This window comes from Giraffa tippelskirchi, chromosome 9 (genome assembly GCF_054371585.1).
Source record: "Giraffa tippelskirchi isolate mGirTip1 chromosome 9, T2T-mGirTip1v1.2.pri, whole genome shotgun sequence".
NCBI lineage: Eukaryota > Metazoa > Chordata > Mammalia > Artiodactyla > Giraffidae > Giraffa > Giraffa tippelskirchi.
The window spans coordinates 48,172,299-48,190,155 of NC_137283.1; the positions used below are offsets into that span (position 1 = coordinate 48,172,299).

Below are 17,857 nucleotides of genomic sequence, written 5' to 3' on the forward strand. Positions count from 1 at the left end.
CCCTGTTTGTCGGCGCCTGAGGAGGGAGGAGGTACTGTCGAAACCGAGACCGAGGCCGAGGCGGAGCTGATCAGACTTGACTCCGGCCCAGAACTAGTCTCCGTGCCGCGCGGACCGTAAAAGGCCCCAGAGTGGATGGAGGAGATCGAGCCCTGAGATCACCGCCAGCCCGGTTGGCGCTGTGGCCACACAGGGCGGGCGGGCAGGCGGTGCCTAAGCTGCTCAGGGCCTTTCCTCAGATTCCCGTCGAGGGGCCTAGGCCCCGGCCCCGCGACCTACCAGGCCCGGCTCTGCCCTTTGGGACCGGAGTCGACCCGACCGGAAGTAGAAGCCTTCACCGGGGCCATAGGCCAGTGACTAGGTCGGGCCTGGGCCTCCCGTCGGGGCCGGACTGGGAAGAGGCCCCGGGGAGGCCCCTAGCCCACTAAACCCTTCCCTCAGACCAACGCCCGCTAGGAAGATGCAGCGCGCCCTACCAGGCGCCCGCCATCACTTGGGGGCCATCCTGTCCAGCGCCAGCGTGGTGGTGAAGGCTCTGTGCGCGGCGGTACTATTTCTGTATCTGCTGTCCTTCGCCGTGGACACGGGCTGCCTGGCGGTCACCCCAGGCTACCTCTTTCCGCCCAACTTCTGGATCTGGACCCTGGCTACCCATGGGTTAATGGAACAGCATGTGTGGGATGTGGCCATCAGCCTGGCCACAGTGGTGGTAGCTGGACGTTTGCTGGAGCCCCTCTGGGGGGCCTTGGAGCTGCTCATCTTCTTCTCAGTGGTGAACGTGTCTGTGGGGCTGCTGGGGGCCTTCGCCTACCTCCTCACCTACATGGCTTCCTTCAACTTAGTCTACCTTTTCACTGTCCGCATCCACGGAGCCCTGGGCTTCCTAGGTGGTGTCCTGGTGGCACTCAAGCAAACCATGGGGGACTGTGTGGTCCTGCGAGTGCCCCAGGTGCGTGTCAGTGTGGTGCCCATGCTGCTGTTGGGGCTGCTGCTGCTGCTGCGGCTGGCCACACTGCTCCAGAGCCCGGCACTGGCCTCCTATGGCTTTGGGCTGATCTCCAGTTGGGTGTATCTTCGCTTCTACCAGCGCCATAGCCGAGGCCGAGGGGACATGGCCGACCACTTTGCTTTCGCCACCTTCTTCCCCGAGATCCTGCAGCCTGTGGTGGGCCTGCTGGCGAACCTGGTGCATGGCCTCCTGGTGAAAGTAAAGATATGCCAGAAGACAGTGAAGCGCTATGATGTGGGCGCCCCATCCTCCATTACCATCAGCCTCCCAGGCACAGACCCTCAAGACGCAGAGCGGAGAAGGTACTGTGGAATCTTCTGAAACCTTGCTGAGCTAGGAGAATCTTACAGATCAGGTCACATTCCATCTTTTGAGGTGCTTGCTGTATGTAGGCTGGCAGCTGTATGTAGGCTTACAGTAAGATGTTGGGGGCAGATTCAGAAAGAGAAAATCCAGTTTGTGGCCTTGATCTCATCACTTCGGTGTCTGGGCTGCATAAGGTGCTTTCCAAAATTAGGGAGTAAAAGTTGCCTTTCTCACCACTCAGGGTGCTTAAGTTTCAAGAAACACCCTGCTTCCTTTTGAACTGTGTGAGGGCTAGTGGAGAGCCAGGTACACATAATCCTGGCCTTGTCTCAGAATCTCGGCATGCTAGACACTGGTCCCGTGGGAGCCAGGAACAACCCGCTGGTCCTTTTTCCCCTGTGAGAGAGGGACAGAGAAGGAGACCTAGGATCCTTATGAGGTGGTTGGGGCCACCCCAGTTTCCAAGTGCTGGACTCCACCCTCTTCCTGGGCCTTAATTCAGATGTCGTGCTTCTCTGCAGCTTATTTATTAACAGGGAAGCCTGGGGTATAACTAGACTTAGACAACCACTGCCCCACATACACCAACTCTGGCAGGCATGTGTCACCAAACCCGGGGGACAGACACGTGACCCACTGAGGGAGCCTGCTGACCACACCAGGGAATGGAGAGAGCCTTTTCATTATCTGTAAACCAAGCCATCTGCACCATGAAGAGTCTCAGCTGAATTATTCACTTAATGCACCTTGGCCAGGGCAAGACAGATCTTTTTTTAATCCATCTCTTTCTCTCTCTCCCAGGTCTATGGACTCACCAGAGTGGTCACAGCTCTGTTTCCAACATTATTCTTGAGTGGTTTTTGTTGTTGTTGTTTGGGTTTTTGTTTTTTTTATGCAATTACTTGAATTGTGAAATCTAGAGCAGGTTCTGTTCCAACTTTGTGCATTTGTCAAACGTTTCTGCTTTTGCGCACCCGTGAGATGAGTTCTTAGCAGGCAACTTTACAAATTCAGTTGGACTTGTCCCTGTGCTTACTCTCCACTGGGGCTTTGGAGTGTGGGACACACCCCTCTCCTGAAGGAGTTTCCAACTGAAGAAAGCCAGATTACTGTGGTCCAAGGTGGCAGGTGTTAGTACACATGGAGCTTAATTATGGGCCTTACTGTTTGTGTCTCCATGGCTAATCAATCCTAGAGACTGAGCTCTTTATTAACCTTTAACCTTAACTGGTGTGGAGATGCAGCCAGAAGGGCTGGGCCTAGTGGAAACTGAACTGTCCTCAGAGATGTTAAGGTGATCCCAGGCCACAGTGGTGGCCCCTCCTCTAGTGAGAAATCTTGGATTATTAGGGTTGGCTGGACATTTGAAAAACTTTCACAGCCCCAAGAAACTGGACAGTTGGAGGCATTTTGGGGTGGGGGTGTCAGGAAGTGGGTTCCTGGCATAGCCTTGTGGTTGTTACCTTGCTTGGGGATAGGGATCACTCTACCAAGCAGTTTTATTTCTTGCTGCATGCCACACTCCGTGTCCCAAAGAGCTAGCAATAGTGGGAGGCAGGGTTTCCCATCTTTGACCCTTGTGATGGAGTGATGAGCATGCCACTACCTCTCTACCTTGGCAGGTTTTAAACAGAATTGACAAGGCAGTCTCCAGAATGGGAGTCTGGGTAGCAGAGGGAAGGACTGTCCTGTGTGTGCCAACTTGCCATGGTACTAGGCTGAAGGACAGGGTGGAAGTGTGCTGGGGCTTTGCATTCCTGTCTTCTTGTTGCTCCTCCTGTCATGTTCCCTGGCATGGTGGAGATTTTGGTTTTCTTCTGGAACATGGAAGGCTATACAGGTCTCCCATGCTGGTGGCAGAGTTGGAGTCATCAGGGGTCCACGGTGACCACTATGAGGAGTATTACCTGCCAGCATGAGCAGCCCATCTCCTGGTGGGCAGGGTCCCAGGTCCTTGTATATACCTTCTTCTAGAGAACTTCCCCACTTCCCTTCAGAGTGGGGTCTCCAGGGGTCTGCCCAGTGGAACCAGGCCTGGCCTGTGCCCTACTCACGTGGGCTGTTCTCTCTTCCCACTAGGACACTATGTGTTCCTGCTCTAACGCAGGTCTTGGTGGTGTTGGGGGTTCTTCTGGGAAGGCCAATGTTAAGAGTCAGGAGGGGTGAGCTAACCCAAATTGGCCCTGCTTTCCCAGGCTGAGAGCCAAGGCAAGGGCTTAAGTTCCAAACCTCCCCACAGACCCTTGCCAGGGGGTTCACAACACTCCTGACAAGGAGATGAGGAGAAGTTATGCCTTGAATGTGATGCTGGTGCCCAGCAGAAATTCACGCGTCCAGGGACTTGCCTTCTACCATCTGCCCTGGGTCGCAGTTCTGCCTAGCCTTAGGCACCATCCTCAGAACCATGCCTGGGGCTGGCCTGAGGGCAAGCCTGGTAGGCACCCAGCATTCTCAGCCTGGAGGTGTCCAAGCTATGGAGGGAGTGCTCTACAGCCTTTGGGTCCTCATTCGGATGGCAGAGAGAGCCCTAATCCGATCCCTGAGGAGCCCTGGGCCCTGCAATGGGGAAGGAGAATGCAGAGTTTTGAGAGGCATGTGAGCAGTAAGGCAAGTCAGTTTCCTGGGGGAAAGAATACAGGGCATGAGCCAAGTTCAGACCCATAGTGACCTGTCATCTTTCCCTTGGCCCCAGGCAACTGGCTCTGAAGGCCCTCAACGAGCGGTTGAAGCGAGTGGAGGATCAGTCCGTCTGGCCCAGCATGGACGACGATGAAGAGGAGGCTGGAGCCAAGATGGATAGCCCCGTGCCGTCAGACAAGGCCCCCACACTCCCAGGGAAGGGGGCTGTCCCAGAATCCAGCCTGATCACCTTTGAGGCAGCTCCCCCGACGCTGTAACTCTAGACCACCTTGAGTGTAGCATCTCCTCTCCCAAGCCCCCTTTGACACCCTCTCAGCTACTCCAGGGCACTGACTGCTCTGAGGAGAGGGAAGAAGGCCTGCTGCGGGTTGCCACAGCCTTCTGCTATTTCTCGCCAACACTACCCAGGACTCTTGCTACCTGGTTCCAGCTCCAGACAACCACTCTGCCAGGCATGGGACCTCGGAAGCGTAGCCAGTCCAGGCCATCTGAGGTAAGACTGCACCTCAGCAGGCAGCCTCAAGCAAGTGGCTGCACAGACACTGGTGCCCTGGCTCCTGAGCAGCCCTCACGCCTGACATTGGCTGCTGAGAGCCCTGAGCCAAGGCAAGGGTTTGCCAAAAAGCTTCTGGGGGGCCAGCCAGTGCAGGAGCCAGTGCAGGGCTGCTGTACATCCCTGCCTGCCCCCAGAAAGACTACGCTCATGTCAAGATTTCTGATTCCCTCTGCTGTGGCCATGGCTGCTTCCAGGCCAGAGCAGTCACAGCTCCCAGGTATTTTCTACAGGACCACTTGAGTGGGCAGCCAAGCCCTGCCTCGCAGTATCAATAAAGCAGTTCTTTGAGGTATGGCTCCTGGGCTCCGTTAGACCACCTTGTGCAGCCCCCTCACCGTGCTCAGCCGCGGATTAGACAGGGACTTTAGGTTCCAGGGCTCAGTCACGAAGGCTGTTCCAGCTGGATAAAAATCCCATTGCCCTCATTTCTTCCCACCCCCTGTCACACCTTCCGTTGCCTCACCACCACATGTCCACTGTCAAGCAGCCTTCCCAGAGCTGTCATCTCAGACCCTTACTCATTGTCTCTCTCCCTGCACTACCTGGTCAGGGAGGCCCTGCCTGGAGGATCTGATAACTAAGGGCCTCTCTATCATAAGGAGTTGTTCTTACCCATGGTTCACTTTGAAGACAAGAGTGCTTAGTGTTTGGCACCTATGGAGGCAGCCCATCCCCAGCTCCCATCCTGTCATTGCTCAGATTTGACCACCACAGTCAAAACTCCCAACACAGTGGGCACCTGGGGAAACTGAAAGGACACACAGCGCCACCATTCACAGGTACAGCTACAGCCCTAGAACCTCCTGGGGCCCCAAGTGGCATGGGACACTCAGCAGCCAGATGCCAGAGGCTAATGTCGCAGGAGAGCTTCAGCCCCTCAGTGAGCAGCCACGGACAGGTCCCCATCTTGCCCAGCTGCCCGTTTGTTCCTGCTGATGGTATTAGCAAGAACTGTCCCCAACTCTGGGCTATTCCTCCCATCCAATCTTTTCAGTCTTTTTTTTCTTTTTGACCATGCCTCGCTGCATGTGGGATCTTAGTTCCCCCACCAGGGATCAAATCTGCACCCCCTGCATTGGAAGCTCAGAGTCTTAACCACTGGACCATCGGGGAAGTCCCTTCAGTCTTTTTTTTACATTTTATTTTACTTTCTTCTCTTCTGTAATTTCTGGACATACCAGCAAAAGTTGAGTTGCTGGGGGTGGGGGGCAGTCTTGCAACCCCAACTTCATCCAGGCACATGATCCATAAACTCCTCTGGGACGGTAGAGAAAGAAGGAGAGGGGAGGTACTGCAGCATGAGGAGCACGTAACAATGTCACACACAGGACTCCGGCTACCCCAGTGCCTGAGGTGTCCCATGAGCGAGCTGAGAGAGTCCAGGAGGTCTCAAACCCGGCTCCCACGCTGAGGGGCAAATCCAGGCTTTCCCAAGGCTGGGAAGAGTTCACGGCTGGATCCTCTTGCGGTACAGGTAGGCATTGCTCACCTGGTTCATAATAACCAAGCTGGTAATGACAGGGCAAAGCACAGCCAGGTACCAGACCCCACCAGTGACTGTGGCAGTGAACCAGAGTGAGCACATGCCCAACAAGAGGCTGGCACCCCCCAGAAGGTAGCCCACCAACCCCGAAGTGGCGTGGTACAGCTTAAGCTTGGCCAGGGGCCATCGAGGCAGCAGTTTGGGGTAGAGCAACCCCACACCACCCGAGCACTGCAGCCCTGCCCACAGCACAGCTAGCAGGCCTGCCCGCCCATGCCACGTGGCCAGGTGGGCTTTGCCAAGCTGTTCCTTGTGGAGGATGACAAGGCCCAGGCCCAGCAATGCACACAGCAAGGCCAGCAACTGCAGGACCCAGTGGCAACGTGCTCGGCCCTTCCGTGAAAGGGAGCGCAGCAGCGAACTCTCAGGAGAGAACACCAGCAATGCCTCGGTCATCAGGAAAGAGAACTGCGGAGACAGAGACAGGACACTTAAGTGAGAGGGCTGCCAAGCAGAAGGGAAGAGTTTTAGATATAACCTAAGTTGCCAGCTAGTGTGGGCAGATTGCCCTTTATTCTCTCCCCCACTGACAAGAGTATTTGGTGGGGCAAAAGTGGAAAACCATCTGGGACAGAACATGTGTTCTGAGTGAACAGCAAGAGGTACCTCTCCACACTTCTTCCTGGGTGCTACTCTGAAATGTCATCTCTGCTATGTTACCCAGCAAACATGAGGTTTGAGATGTGGCAGTTATAAATGATTCACAAGCTTTGTTTCCCTGACAGGCCTGGATACAATTTCTTGGCAAGAGTTGTCCATATGGGTGCACTGTTTCAGGGAATATTAGGTGCACCACTGTAAATTAAGGTGACAGGAAGCACAGGTACACCCAAATGCATATTCTAAGCCTCCTGCCTGGAGGTAGCTAAAGCATCATTTTGTACTTAGACAAACCCATTTGCCCTGCATCTTGATTACTCTAGTTCAAGTCTCGTATATAAACTATGGCAGGAGTTGGAGCCTACAGTTCCTCCAACCCCACATCCCAACCCTCCAAATAGATATTAAGTGTCCATTTACATTGAGAGGCGCTAAGACCACTCCCAGAGCCATACTCCCTCCCACCCCTAAGAGCTGGCCAGGTTCACTACTTACAGCCAAAGACATAAGCACAGGGTGCCAGGAGAAGAGACCTGGAATGAGAAGAGGAAGCCTTGTAAGGCTCAAGCAAGAAGAACCCAGCCACAGCAATCCCCACAGGCTGAGGAAAATGAGCAGCCCATCACCCAAGGAGGTGCTGCCAAAATGCAAGCCCCCTCTTGCTGCAACAAGCTGACCCCATATCTATTCTCTCTTACTGGACCCTCCCTGGATCAGAGGCCACCCTTCGCCACTCCTCTGGCAGCCCTCCCTCTTTTCCCCTGCACTTTGCAAGAGGCAGCCAAGTGCAGCACCCAGACAAGAGAAGCCAGTTACTCTGTGGGGCCTGGCCAAGCTGGCAGAGCCCTCATTCGCATCTACTCCACCCTGCTTATCCCTCCAGCACGGCATGTCCCTCAGCCAGCCAGGCCTTTCCCAAGAGTCAGACACAAGGCTTCCTATTGCCCCTGCTCCCCAGGAAAAGTGACAGTTCCCAAAAGTCAGTAACTATGCATTCTACTTACTGGAGCCAGGCCTGGCAAGTACAGCCACAAAGATGGTGAAGCCCAGGGCCACAAGATGGGCAGCAGCCCCAGAGGCAGTGCGCAGAGCTCGGTATATGTGTGACTCGGTCTCCACAGAAAGGGCCATGATCAGTCAGGCCGGCTGTAGCCTGAAAGCACAGCAGAGTGAGCAAGGGCCTCTAGTGCTTGCTGTCCACTCTTCTCACTGGAGCAAGGGTGGCGGAGCAGGAATGCCACTCTCTTCCAAAGAGTTAAGGTAGGAAGGGACAGCATTAAGGCAGGGCCCAGGAATAGTCGCGGGCTGGTGGCCTGTCAGCGTGTATCCGCATCTGAATTGGCACTGATCACTGGTCCACCTTCCAGGTAAGATACGCAAGGCCGTGTAATAGACTACAAATCCCAGCGTGCACCACGCCGTCGCCGGGCGGGAGCGCCTGCTGGAGGGGCGTGAAGCACTACGGGAACTGTAGTTCCCGGTTGCGTCGAAATTACAGCCTGAATCGCTTTGAGCACACCCTTCCCACGTGCAGCTGGCTTGCTGCCTCTACACGCCAGGGATTCGCCTGCCTCACCCGCAGCGCCGACCCGAGGAGGTGGTACAGTCTCGAACAAGTTGGATTCTCCGGGCTCTAGCCGCGCGCCCTGCCGCTCCTCCGCTTAACTTCCGGGTGCGACTCCTACCCACCCGGGACTTCCTGAGACTGTTCGCAGCCACACGGCTGAGTTGCGCTGCGCAGGCGCCGTTGAGCAGATGGCTTCACGGGTGTATCAGTGCGCAGGCGTGCCTGACCTGGCGGCCCAAGCCTCCGGTCTGTTTTTGACAGGTGCTCCCAGGAATAGAGGCGCCAGCAACGGACCCCGGCCCCACTAGCGCCATGGGCAGTAGCTGCCGCATCGAATGCATATTTTTCAGCGAGTTTCACCCTACGCTGGGACCCAAGATCACCTATCAGGTGCCATCCGGGCTCGCGGGACAATGGGGGATAGAGGGACGCTCCGGGGATTTCAGTCAGTTGCCTGGAAGCGATGGAACCCCGTGCCCCGTGCTGAATGCAGGCACGCCGCTCTCTCGTTCGCGGGGAATCGTGAACCACAAGTATACTCAAACCCAGTCCCGGGCTCCCGGTGTGGCAAGGCAAACAAACATCACATAGGCAGTGATTGTGGAAAATGGGGCTGTGTGGGCCCAAGGGAGGTGCCAGGTCCTACGAGAGGTGTGAGTGGTGATCCACTAGTATCCCTGGATGCATAGAAATATAAGTGTGGGAGGAGCGTGCCAAGAGGAGGGAACAGCATATGCAAAAGCCAGGAGGTAGGTGAAAACATGTGTGTGTGGAAACACAAAGGTGCAGTAGGCCTGGGTGGATGGCAGAGAGGAGAAACCCTGGAGAAGAGAGCTTAGGTCTTGAAGGTCACCCTGTGTACTCTGCCTAGTTACAAGGTCCTCTAAGGGGCTTCTTGTCACTCCCTTCCACAGGTCCCTGAGGACTTCATCTCCCGGGAGCTGTTTGACACCGTCCAGGTGTACATCATCACCAAGCCAGAGCTGCAGAACAAGCTCATCACTGTGTGAGCCCCTAGCTGGGGAGTAGGGAGGGTTCCCAAGGAGAAGTGGACAGACCTGGGGATAGGAGGAGATTGATTTTGTTCCTACTTGTTCCCCTCGTCCAGCACAGCCATGGAGAAGAAACTGATAGGCTGCCCCGTGTGCATCGAGCACAAGAAATACAGCCGCAATGCCCTGCTGTTCAACTTAGGCTTCGTGTGCGACGCCCAGGCCAAGACCTGTGCCCTTGAGCCTATCGTCAAAAAGCTGGCTGGCTACCTGACCACACTGGAGGTCTGCAACACGATGGGCTTGGGTGGATGGGCAAGGCAGAGTTAGGGAAGGTGTTCGCATGTCTCCAAAGCCCTCCAGACCTGGGAACCTGTGATGGCAGGATGCCAGCCAAGGGTCCTGGGGTGTGCCCACCATGCTGTCCATGCCCCATCCAGCTAGAAAGCAGCTTCGTGTCCATGGAGGAGAGCAAGCAGAAGTTGGTTCCAATCATGACCATCCTGCTGGAGGAGCTAAATGCCTCAGGCCGGTGCACCCTGCCCATCGGTATGGCCCAGCCTCTGCAAAGACAGCAGAGGGGTTGAGGAGGGATGGAAAAGTGGCAGAGGAAGGTGGGCCCAGTCAAGGACAAGACTGGTGAACAAACTGGTGGCCAGGAAATAGCCATGAGCTTGGCTGATGATGCCCAGGGTCCAGTGGATGATGGGGCTGGGGAGGGGGAGGCCAGTAGAGTTCTCTGGCTCTGCTCCCTGAGCATATTTCTTCGCCTGTATGGACCTCAGTCTCTTGCTCTGTAAAAGGAGGAAATTGGTCCTACCCAGAGCCACCTGTCTGCCTTAAGGGTGGCTGGGAGGACTGCCTGGTAACTGAGGGCCTCTTGGAAGAGATGGCACTGAGGATATGGGTGGGGTCCCCTGCAGATGAGTCCAACACCATCCACTTGAAGGTGATTGAGCAGCGGCCTGACCCTCCTGTGGCCCAGGAGTATGATGTGCCTGTCTTTACCAAAGACAAGGAGGATTTCTTCAACTCACAGTGGGACCTCACCACACAGCAGGTGTGCTCGCCCTTTCCGGCTATCATGACCTGTGGCTGGCCACAGCCCTGGCCTCATCCCACTTCTACTGAACCTGTTCTTCCCTGCCCAGATCCTGCCCTACATTGACGGTTTCCGCCACGTCCAGAAGATCTCAGCTGAGGCAGACGTGGAGCTCAACTTGGTGCGCATCGCCATCCAGAACCTACTGTGAGTGGGGAACAGTGACACCCGGGACAGGTTTACCAGTCAGGAAGAACCCAGGGGCCCTGAGTGTAGGTGCTGGGAAGCCATGGCCCTCAGAAACTGAACAGTACTGTTTCCCCCAGATACTATGGCGTTGTGACACTGGTGTCCATCCTCCAGGTAGGTGAGTCTGGGGGTCTGATTAAGTGGAGATTGGATCATGTGGCTGGGCCCAACTGGGGCTGTGTCAGACTTCCAATCCCCTTACTCAAGCCCCTGTGCCTCCTACTACCCTCCAGTACTCCAATGTGTACTGCCCGACACCCAAGGTCCAGGACCTGGTGGACGACAAGTCGCTGCAGGAGGCGTGTCTATCCTACGTGACCAAGCAAGGTATTGGCAGGCTCTGGGGGAGGCCATCTCAGGGAGGGCAGGGCCACCTGGAGAGCTGACCCTTGATGCCTGCAGGGCACAAGAGGGCCAGTCTCCGGGATGTGTTCCAGTTGTACTGCAGCCTGAGCCCTGGCACTACTGTGAGAGATCTCATTGGCCGCCACCCCCAACAGCTGCAACACGTTGATGAACGGTCAGAGGGGGCCCCCTGGAGTATGAGGGGTTTGCCTGAGGGCAGGTACACTCTTGTGTCTCTCTGCAACTTTGGGTCAGAGAGAAAGCAGGAGACTCCTAGTGAGCAGAATCACATGGCACTGCTAATCCCAGAAGGCCTCCTGGAGGTGGTGGGTTTTGGAGGCCTGTCTGGTCATGGAAACAAAACCGGAGGGGAGACTGGCCTGACTAGAAGGAAGCCTAGTCCAGAGCATCACCTCTTTCTTCCTTGACACTCATCCCAGGAAGCTGATCCAATTTGGGCTTATGAAGAACCTCATCCGGCGACTACAGAAGTATCCCGTGCGGGTGTCTCGGGATGAGCGGAGCCACCCTGCCAGGCTTTACACAGGCTGCCACAGCTACGATGAGATCTGCTGCAAGACAGGTAGAGGCAGGCAGGACCGCTGAGGTGGGGTCAGGGCAGCATGGCCAACCCCCCCAAGGCTCCTGACCTAACCTCCACCACACCATACAGGCATGAGCTACCAAGAACTGGATGAACGGCTGGAAAACGACCCCAACATCATCATCTGCTGGAAGTGAGGCTGGTGGCGGCTGGACGATGCACGCAGCTATGGCTACTCTCTTCTGCTACGCCCTGCCTGGTGCATGAGGACTAGACCAGAAAACTAGTCCATATTGTCCCAAGGTTGACCCTCATTTCTGTAAATAAAGTTGTCCATTTCAACCTACCTTTATTGAAGACTGCTTCTGAGCCAGCCGCCAGAGAGAACCAGCAGTGAATGAAATAGCCGTGTTCCTGGCACCCTGGAGCGCCATCTGGTGGGCAGAACCGACAATGGGCATGTAAACTGCCAACTGCCAAGTCGCTTCAGTCGTGTCCGACTCTGTGCGACCCCATAGACGGCAGCCCACCAGGCTCCGCTGTCCCTGGGATTCTCCAGGCAAGAATACTGGAGTGGGTTGCCAGTTCCTTCTCCAGTGCATGAAAAGGAAAAGTGAAAGTGAAGTCGCTCAGTCGTGTCCGACTCCTAGCGACCCCATGGGTCTGCAGCCTACCAGGCTCCTCCACCCATGGGATTTTCCAGGCAAGAATACTGGAGTGGGTTGCCATTTCCTTCTCCAGTGCATGAAAGGGAAAAGTGAAAGTGAAGTCGCGCAATCGTTTCCGACTCTTAGCGACCCCATGGACTGTAGCCTACCAGGCTCCTCCGTCCATGGGATTTTCCAGGCAAGAGTACATGTAAAAGTGCCCACTAATTATAAACTGAAATAATCAGCCAGAAAGTAACAATCAGAAAGCTGAAATGAAAAGTGAGTTGGGATAGGAGCTGAGACTGCTCTGTATTAGATGGGCAAGGAAGGCCTAGCTGAACTGGCTTAAACCAAACCCCGAAGAAGGAAGAATATACCAGGCAGAGGTAACAGGTACAAAATCCTTGAATCAAAATCTGCTTTGGGATGTGTGAGGAAGCCAAGGGAAGCCCATGGGACAGGAACATAGAGGGCAAGGGGGAGAGGGGCAAGAAACAAAGTCGGGCGGTAGGAGAGGAGGCGAAAGCCTGATTCTGCAGAGCTATGGATAAGCTGTGCTGGACATCTGAAATCTCTCTGACATCTATTCGTTGCTCAGTGATATCCGACTCTTTTGTGACCCCATGCACTGTAGCCCACCAGGCTGCTCTGATCGTGGAATTCTCCAGGCAAGAATACTGGAACAGGTTGCCATTTTCTTCTCCAGGGGATCTTTCTGACCCAAGGATTGAACCTGGGTCTCCTGTACTCCAGGCAGATTTTTTACCATCTGAGCCAGCATAGTATTCAATGTTTTGAGGGCCAGAGGCAGTCAGATCCACAGTCATGTGAGGAAGGAATGTCTCGTGTACAATTTTTTTTTTCTGGCCACGCTGCATGTTGGATTTTAATTCCCCAACCAGTTATCAAATCACATTCCCTGCATTAGAATCGTGGAGTCTTAATCACTGAACTGTCGGGGAAGTCCCTCATGTACACCTTTAAAAGACTCCTGGTGGGAGTTCCCTGGAGGTCCAGTGGTTAGGACTCCAGGCTCTTAAACTGCAAAGGGCTGGGGTTCGATCCCTGGTCAGGGAAATAAGATCCCACATGCTACAAGGCAGGGGAAAACTCAGGAAGATCAAGGGTGGAAATGGGTCCAGGAACAGTAACATGAGAGGCGATGGCAGCCCAGACTAGGAAGGAGAGCAGTTGTGAGCCCTGCGCAGTATTTTGGGGGTAGAGCCAACGAGGTGGAGCTGGACGCCAGAAATGCTGGAGCGAGTAGGCCGCGGAGAGGAGCATCAAACGTGGGCGGAGAGGGAGCAGCTACAGGGAGAGCTGGTGGGGGGCGGGCCGACTTGACATCTATCTGAGGAGGGAGCATAGGGCGCAGGAGTCTGGAACCCTCGAGCTACAGCCGTTTGTGAGGGAGAAAGCTCCAGGAGTCCAAAAAGAGTTGCTGCCCGCAGTCTGGCTGGCAGGCAAGACGCTGGCGGGTGAGGACCCAGCAGGGGCGGAGTCCAGGTCGCACTGCGCAGGCGCCGAGCTTATCGTTTCCATGGCGGCGAGGACTCACGCGCAGCAACCGCTCTGCAACTGTAGGGTCCCAGACCTCGGCCCCGCGGGAGACCGTGGTCCCCGAGGGTGTCAGCATCGCCACCCCAGAGCAGGCTGCTGCCGGTGGAGAGCCAGACCCCACCTTCACGCTCTCGGTCCGTTGCGGAGACATGGGCGACCTGGAGCTGCTGCTGCCGGGCGAGGCTGACGTGCTAGTGCGGGGACTGCGCAGCTTTAAGCTGCGCGATATGGGCTCCAGAGGGTGAGGCCGCTGGATACAGGGTCAGGTGGCCTCAGGGGGTCAGAGTCTTTGAGCTGGGGGAGTGTGGGCCAGAGTCCTGTGGGGGGAAGTTTTGCCCAGCGTGGAGGGGCCCTTAAGGTGGGGAGGTAAAGCTCTCCGAGATAGGGTTATAAATCGGGTTAGGCTTCAATAGCACCCAGCCCCAACCCCCACTCCTACTGCACACATTTGCACCCACATGTGCACACACCCCGGGGCAGGTGGAACCAGCAGCATGAGAACCTGGAGAAACTGAACATGCAGGCCATCCTCGATGCCACAGCCAGCCAGGGCGAGCCCATCCAGGAGCTTCTGGTCACCCATGGGAAGGTACGCTGGAGGCATAGGCAGGATTCCTGCCTTCTCACCACCACACACCCCACCACCACTCTGCCTTCTTCGGGAACTGGGGGCCTACACTTCCCTCTGACTGGCACCTCAGTCCTCCCCAAAGGAGAGTGAAGAGTGTGTTACACTTTTGATTTAGCACTCCTATGGGACAGGACCCTGGCATGCCTGGTGGGGAGCAGGGTGCAAGTTGACTAGGGAGATAGTCTTGGATCCTAGAACAGCCTAGGCTGTAGGGGGAGGGCCCAAGTTCCAAAGGCATTCCTGACTAGACTGTCAGGCTAGAGGGGGGCCCCCAGGGAAGTGGGGCGGAACTTTGGCATAGAAAGGGGGCAACCTCCCCAACATGAGAGAGACAGGGATTTAGAAACCAGGAGTTGGCTCGACGGGAGTGTGAGCCAGGAGGTGGCACAAGTAGATGACCTGAATCATCGCTGACAAAAGGGTTCCTCTGCAAGGAAAAAGTGGAGCCCCCTACTGGTGGGGTGGGGTAGGAATAGGGCACTGTGAAGGGACCTGAGTAAAGAGTGAGGCCAAGGCACACAAAATCCTCCGAAGATCAGAGAACAAGGACAAGAGAGGGCATGAGCAGGAGGCATGAGCAGGAGGGCTGGCCTGAGGGTGCACTTGGATGGGGGGGGGGCAAGGGCTCAAGTGCAGAGGGAGCATGGCAGCCTGGGGACAAGGCAAGGACCAATCCATATGAAGCCTGGGCATGGAGACCCCCAAGAGGTGTTGGAAGCAGCTGGAAATGAAGATTCAAGGTGCAGGAGAGAGGTTTGGGAAGGAATTCATGGGGCATAGGAGAGCCTAGGGGTCCAGGGGAGTTTGAGGAGGGCCGAACTGGGCTGAGCTGTTGGCAGGCCAAGACAGGCCCATCTCACCCCTTGTCCTCTGCCCTCCCCCTCAAAGATCCCAACGCTGGTGGAAGAGCTGATTGCAGTAGAGATGTGGAAGCAGAAGGTGTTCCCTGTGCTGTGCAAGCTGGAGGACTTCAAGCCCCAGACCACGTTTCCCATCTACATGGTGGTGAGCTGGGCCATCGGTGCATACCCCCGCTCGCCCCTTCAGAGGGCCCTGGACTAGAGAGGGTGGCTGGTAGCCCATATCCCACTCTCAGCAGCTCCGGGCCCCATCCTCCTCTTTATGTGACAGTTACACCACGAGGCCTCCATCATCAACCTCCTGGAGACAGTGTTCTTCCACAAGGTGAGGCAGCAGCCCTGCCCACTGGCTACTGCTCTCGGCAAGAGTCTGGTGGCGAAGGGGATTGTGTCTGTGTGGCCAGAGCATCAGAGCCAGGACGTTTCCCCTCCTCCTGCTCTTCAGGAGGTGTGCGAGTCAGCAGAGGACACCGTCTTGGACCTGGTGGACTATTGCCACCGCAAACTGACTCTCCTGGTGGCCCAGAGTGGCCGTGGTGCCCCCCCTGAGGAGGAGTCCCAGTACAGCACCCCCATGCAGGTGGGCTGAGGTTCCCTGGGGTTGGCAAGGGCTAGACCCCGGTCCCCCTTAGCTTGAACACCATGTGCCCCACCCTACTCCCACCCCAGGAGCTGCAGAAGCAGGCAGAGGTGATGGAATTTGAGATCGCACTGAAGGCCCTCTCAGTGCTGCGCTACATCACAGACTGTGTGGACAGGTGGGCAGCCCAGTCAGGCATGGGGCCTGCAGTGGAGGGCTGGGAGCCTGGGCCTGTCACCTCCGCTCATCTCCCCATCCCCGCTCCTAGCCTTTCCCTGAGCACCTTGAGCCGCATGCTCAGCACCCACAACCTGCCTTGTCTCCTGGTGGAACTACTGGAGCACAGTCCCTGGAGCCGGCGGGAAGGAGGTAAGGTCCTCCTCCACCTGTCTAAGCCCCCATTTACTGCTTCCAGGACATCTTCCAGGATTGATGAGGTGGGCAACTTGCAGTCAGATAAACTTTGCTCCCTTGCCCAAAGAGAATACCAGGATGTTTCACCCACAGTGGGCCTAGACCTGGACCCCGTCGCAGGCAAGGCCTGTGTGTCCACTACTGAGGAGTCACGCTGCTCTGAACTGAGCCCCACCCCAGTGTGGGCATGTCTTGTGGTCCATACAGCTGGGTCATTCAAAGAGCATGCAATGCCTGCACCCCGTATGTTGGTTCCTCTTCCCAGGCAAGCTGCAGCAATTTGAGAGCAACCGTTGGCAGACAGTGACCCCCTCGGAGCAGCAAAAGCTGAGCAAGTTAGATGGGCAGGTGTGGATCGCTCTATACAACCTGCTGTTAAGTCCTGAGGCCCGGGCCCGCTACTGCCTCACAAGCTTTGCCAAAGGACAGCTACTCAAGGTAGGGAACTCCTCCCACGTGAGTGTCCACAGCCCCTGCCCTGCCCTAGGTCACCCTTGATGTTTATTTTTGCCCACCCACCTCAGCCACACGCGTCTCTCCACACCTTGGGCCTCAGGTGATACAGCAGCTAGTGGGACCTGGGTCCCACTGGCACCCTCAGCCCCGCCCAGCCCAGCCCAGCCCAGGCCCTCTCTGTTCCTCAACCCTCTGGTCAGCACCGCCTCACACTGGCCTCCCCTGGACACCCTTGCAGCTTCGGGCCTTCCTCACAGACACACTGCTCGACCAGCTGCCCAACCTGGCAAACCTGCAAGATTTCCTGGCTCACCTGGCCCTGACTGAAGCCCAGCCCCCTAAGAAGGACCTGGTGTTGGAACAGGTAGGCTCTTGCAAGTTAGTTGGTCAGGACCACCGCTCACTTGACCAGCTCCTCCTCCCTGCCACTCTCTGCTTCTCTTCCCCAGATCCCAGAAATCTGGGAGCGGCTAGAGCGAGAGAACAAAGGCAAGTGGCAGGCTATTGCCAAGCATCAGCTGCGGCATATATTCAGCCCCTCCGAGCAGGACCTGAGGCTGCAGGCGCGGAGGTGAGGCCTGCTGAGCCAGCAGAAGGGGGAGAAGGGAGGCAGAAGGCATGGGTGTGGGCGGGGCTGCTCCTGTCCCCCCACCCACAGGTCCAGCCAAGTCCTTCCAGACCCTTCTCCCAGGTGGGCTGAGACCTACAGGCTGGATGTGCTTGAGGCAGTAGCTCCAGAGCGGCCCCGCTGTGCCTACTGCAGTGGAGAGGCCTCCAAGCGTTGCTCCCGGTGCCAGAATGAGTGGTATTGCTGCAGGTGAGGGCATCCTAGGATCTTGGACCCCTAAGTCCCACTTCCATACCCCTCAGAGCACTGCATCTTCACCGGCCCGTTTGCCTGCAGGGAGTGCCAAGTCAAGCACTGGGAGAAGCATGGAAAGGCTTGTGTCCTGGCAGCCCAGGGGGACAGAGTCAAGTGAAGGCTGCAGCTGCTGAGGGCCAACCACCCATGCCATACAACCCACTCGAGTGTCCCCCCCAAACCTCTGGATATCAATCTGGCCTCTGCAAGTGCCCCAGCCTCCTGGGTGGTGAAGATAACAGGCGGGAAGAGCTGTTGACCCATCTCCCCCAGCAAAGCACACCCCACTTCCTGCCCCATCAGGCGGGTAGGGTTAGGGTGCAGCCTCCCCAAGCTGGGGCAGGAGGCCTGGGCGGGGGGACAAGGGCCGGATGTGGGGACCCTCTTCCTCTAGTACTGTAAAGTAAAGCTAGCTTCCACAAACGCGCCTGTTTCCGCGTGGCCCCTTGAG

General features: G+C 56.5%; 4 protein-coding genes across 22 annotated transcripts; 3 read left to right on the plus strand and 1 right to left on the minus strand.

The window, feature by feature from the left end:
* The first annotated feature begins 33 nt into the window (after positions 1-33).
* TMEM115 (transmembrane protein 115) lies at positions 34-4,803 on the plus strand. Its single transcript, XM_081525395.1, has 2 exons — positions 34-1,311; positions 4,008-4,803. Exons 1-2 carry the CDS (start codon positions 461-463, stop codon positions 4,210-4,212), a joined length of 1,056 nt encoding a protein of 351 aa, XP_081381521.1. The 5' UTR covers positions 34-460; the 3' UTR covers positions 4,213-4,803.
* Positions 4,354-11,421, minus strand: CYB561D2 (cytochrome b561 family member D2). Of its 2 annotated transcripts, none has more exons than XM_081525406.1 (4): positions 11,263-11,421; positions 7,659-7,807; positions 7,150-7,187; positions 4,354-6,462 (listed from the first exon to the last, which is right to left on the minus strand). In XM_081525406.1, the coding sequence occupies exons 2-4, from the start codon at positions 7,783-7,785 to the stop codon at positions 5,959-5,961; spliced, it is 669 nt and encodes a 222-aa protein (XP_081381532.1). In that variant the 5' UTR covers positions 7,786-7,807; positions 11,263-11,421; the 3' UTR covers positions 4,354-5,958. The 2 variants fall into 2 exon arrangements, with proteins under 2 accessions (XP_081381532.1, XP_081381531.1); XM_081525405.1 differs by lacking the exon at positions 11,263-11,421 and adding an exon at positions 8,231-8,330.
* On the plus strand, positions 8,440-11,739 carry NPRL2 (NPR2 like, GATOR1 complex subunit). Of its 5 annotated transcripts, none has more exons than XR_014064126.1 (11): positions 8,440-8,611; positions 9,136-9,227; positions 9,330-9,498; positions 9,654-9,762; positions 10,137-10,273; positions 10,365-10,462; positions 10,582-10,622; positions 10,738-10,831; positions 10,907-11,024; positions 11,290-11,432; positions 11,523-11,739. XR_014064126.1 is itself a non-coding variant. In XM_081525393.1 (11 exons), the coding sequence occupies exons 3-11, from the start codon at positions 9,337-9,339 to the stop codon at positions 11,588-11,590; spliced, it is 996 nt and encodes a 331-aa protein (XP_081381519.1). In that variant the 5' UTR covers positions 8,440-8,970; positions 9,136-9,227; positions 9,330-9,336; the 3' UTR covers positions 11,591-11,739. The 5 variants fall into 5 exon arrangements, 4 of the variants coding, with proteins under 4 accessions (XP_081381519.1, XP_081381520.1, XP_081381517.1 ...); XM_081525393.1 differs by having other exon boundaries at positions 8,440-8,970; positions 10,712-10,831; XM_081525394.1 differs by having other exon boundaries at positions 8,440-8,970; positions 10,582-10,618.
* A 1,909-nt stretch (positions 11,740-13,648) lies between these two features.
* On the plus strand, positions 13,649-17,829 carry ZMYND10 (zinc finger MYND-type containing 10). 14 transcript variants are annotated; one of them, XR_014064124.1, is made up of 12 exons: positions 13,649-13,844; positions 14,084-14,192; positions 15,123-15,239; positions 15,366-15,419; positions 15,540-15,674; positions 15,764-15,852; positions 15,943-16,043; positions 16,354-16,526; positions 16,783-16,908; positions 16,994-17,115; positions 17,223-17,361; positions 17,449-17,829. XR_014064124.1 is itself a non-coding variant. In XM_081525358.1 (12 exons), the coding sequence occupies exons 1-12, from the start codon at positions 13,753-13,755 to the stop codon at positions 17,522-17,524; spliced, it is 1,353 nt and encodes a 450-aa protein (XP_081381484.1). In that variant the 5' UTR covers positions 13,649-13,752; the 3' UTR covers positions 17,525-17,829. The 14 variants fall into 14 exon arrangements, 12 of the variants coding, with proteins under 12 accessions (XP_081381484.1, XP_081381485.1, XP_081381482.1 ...); XM_081525358.1 differs by having other exon boundaries at positions 17,203-17,361; XM_081525359.1 differs by having other exon boundaries at positions 17,236-17,361.
* Positions 17,830-17,857: the final 28 nt, after the last annotated feature.

What these genes read in the sequence shown, in the direction of transcription:
- ZMYND10 (XM_081525354.1), top strand. Translation starts at nt 13,753, where the DNA reads ATGGGCGACCTGGAGCTGCTGCTGCCGGGCGAGGCTGACGTGCTAGTG. An exon ending in CGTTTCCCATCTACATGGTG is followed by an intron (nt 15,240 to 15,365) that starts GTGAGCTGGGCC and finishes TTTATGTGACAG; the next exon opens with TTACACCACGAGGCCTCCAT. An exon ending in AGTACAGCACCCCCATGCAG is followed by an intron (nt 15,675 to 15,763) that starts GTGGGCTGAGGT and finishes CTCCCACCCCAG; the next exon opens with GAGCTGCAGAAGCAGGCAGA.
- NPRL2 (XM_081525391.1), top strand. Translation starts at nt 8,534, where the DNA reads ATGGGCAGTAGCTGCCGCATCGAATGCATATTTTTCAGCGAGTTTCAC. An exon ending in GCTACCTGACCACACTGGAG is followed by an intron (nt 9,499 to 9,653) that starts GTCTGCAACACG and finishes TGCCCCATCCAG; the next exon opens with CTAGAAAGCAGCTTCGTGTC. An exon ending in ATCGCCATCCAGAACCTACT is followed by an intron (nt 10,463 to 10,581) that starts GTGAGTGGGGAA and finishes TGTTTCCCCCAG; the next exon opens with ATACTATGGCGTTGTGACAC.
- TMEM115 (XM_081525395.1), top strand. Translation starts at nt 461, where the DNA reads ATGCAGCGCGCCCTACCAGGCGCCCGCCATCACTTGGGGGCCATCCTG. An exon ending in CAAGACGCAGAGCGGAGAAG is followed by an intron (nt 1,312 to 4,007) that starts GTACTGTGGAAT and finishes CCTTGGCCCCAG; the next exon opens with GCAACTGGCTCTGAAGGCCC.
- CYB561D2 (XM_081525406.1), bottom strand. Translation starts at nt 7,785, where the DNA reads ATGGCCCTTTCTGTGGAGACCGAGTCACACATATACCGAGCTCTGCGC. An exon ending in ACTTGCCAGGCCTGGCTCCA is followed by an intron (nt 7,188 to 7,658) that starts GTAAGTAGAATG and finishes TTCTCATTCCAG; the next exon opens with GTCTCTTCTCCTGGCACCCT. An exon ending in CTGTGCTTATGTCTTTGGCT is followed by an intron (nt 6,463 to 7,149) that starts GTAAGTAGTGAA and finishes CTGTCTCCGCAG; the next exon opens with TTCTCTTTCCTGATGACCGA.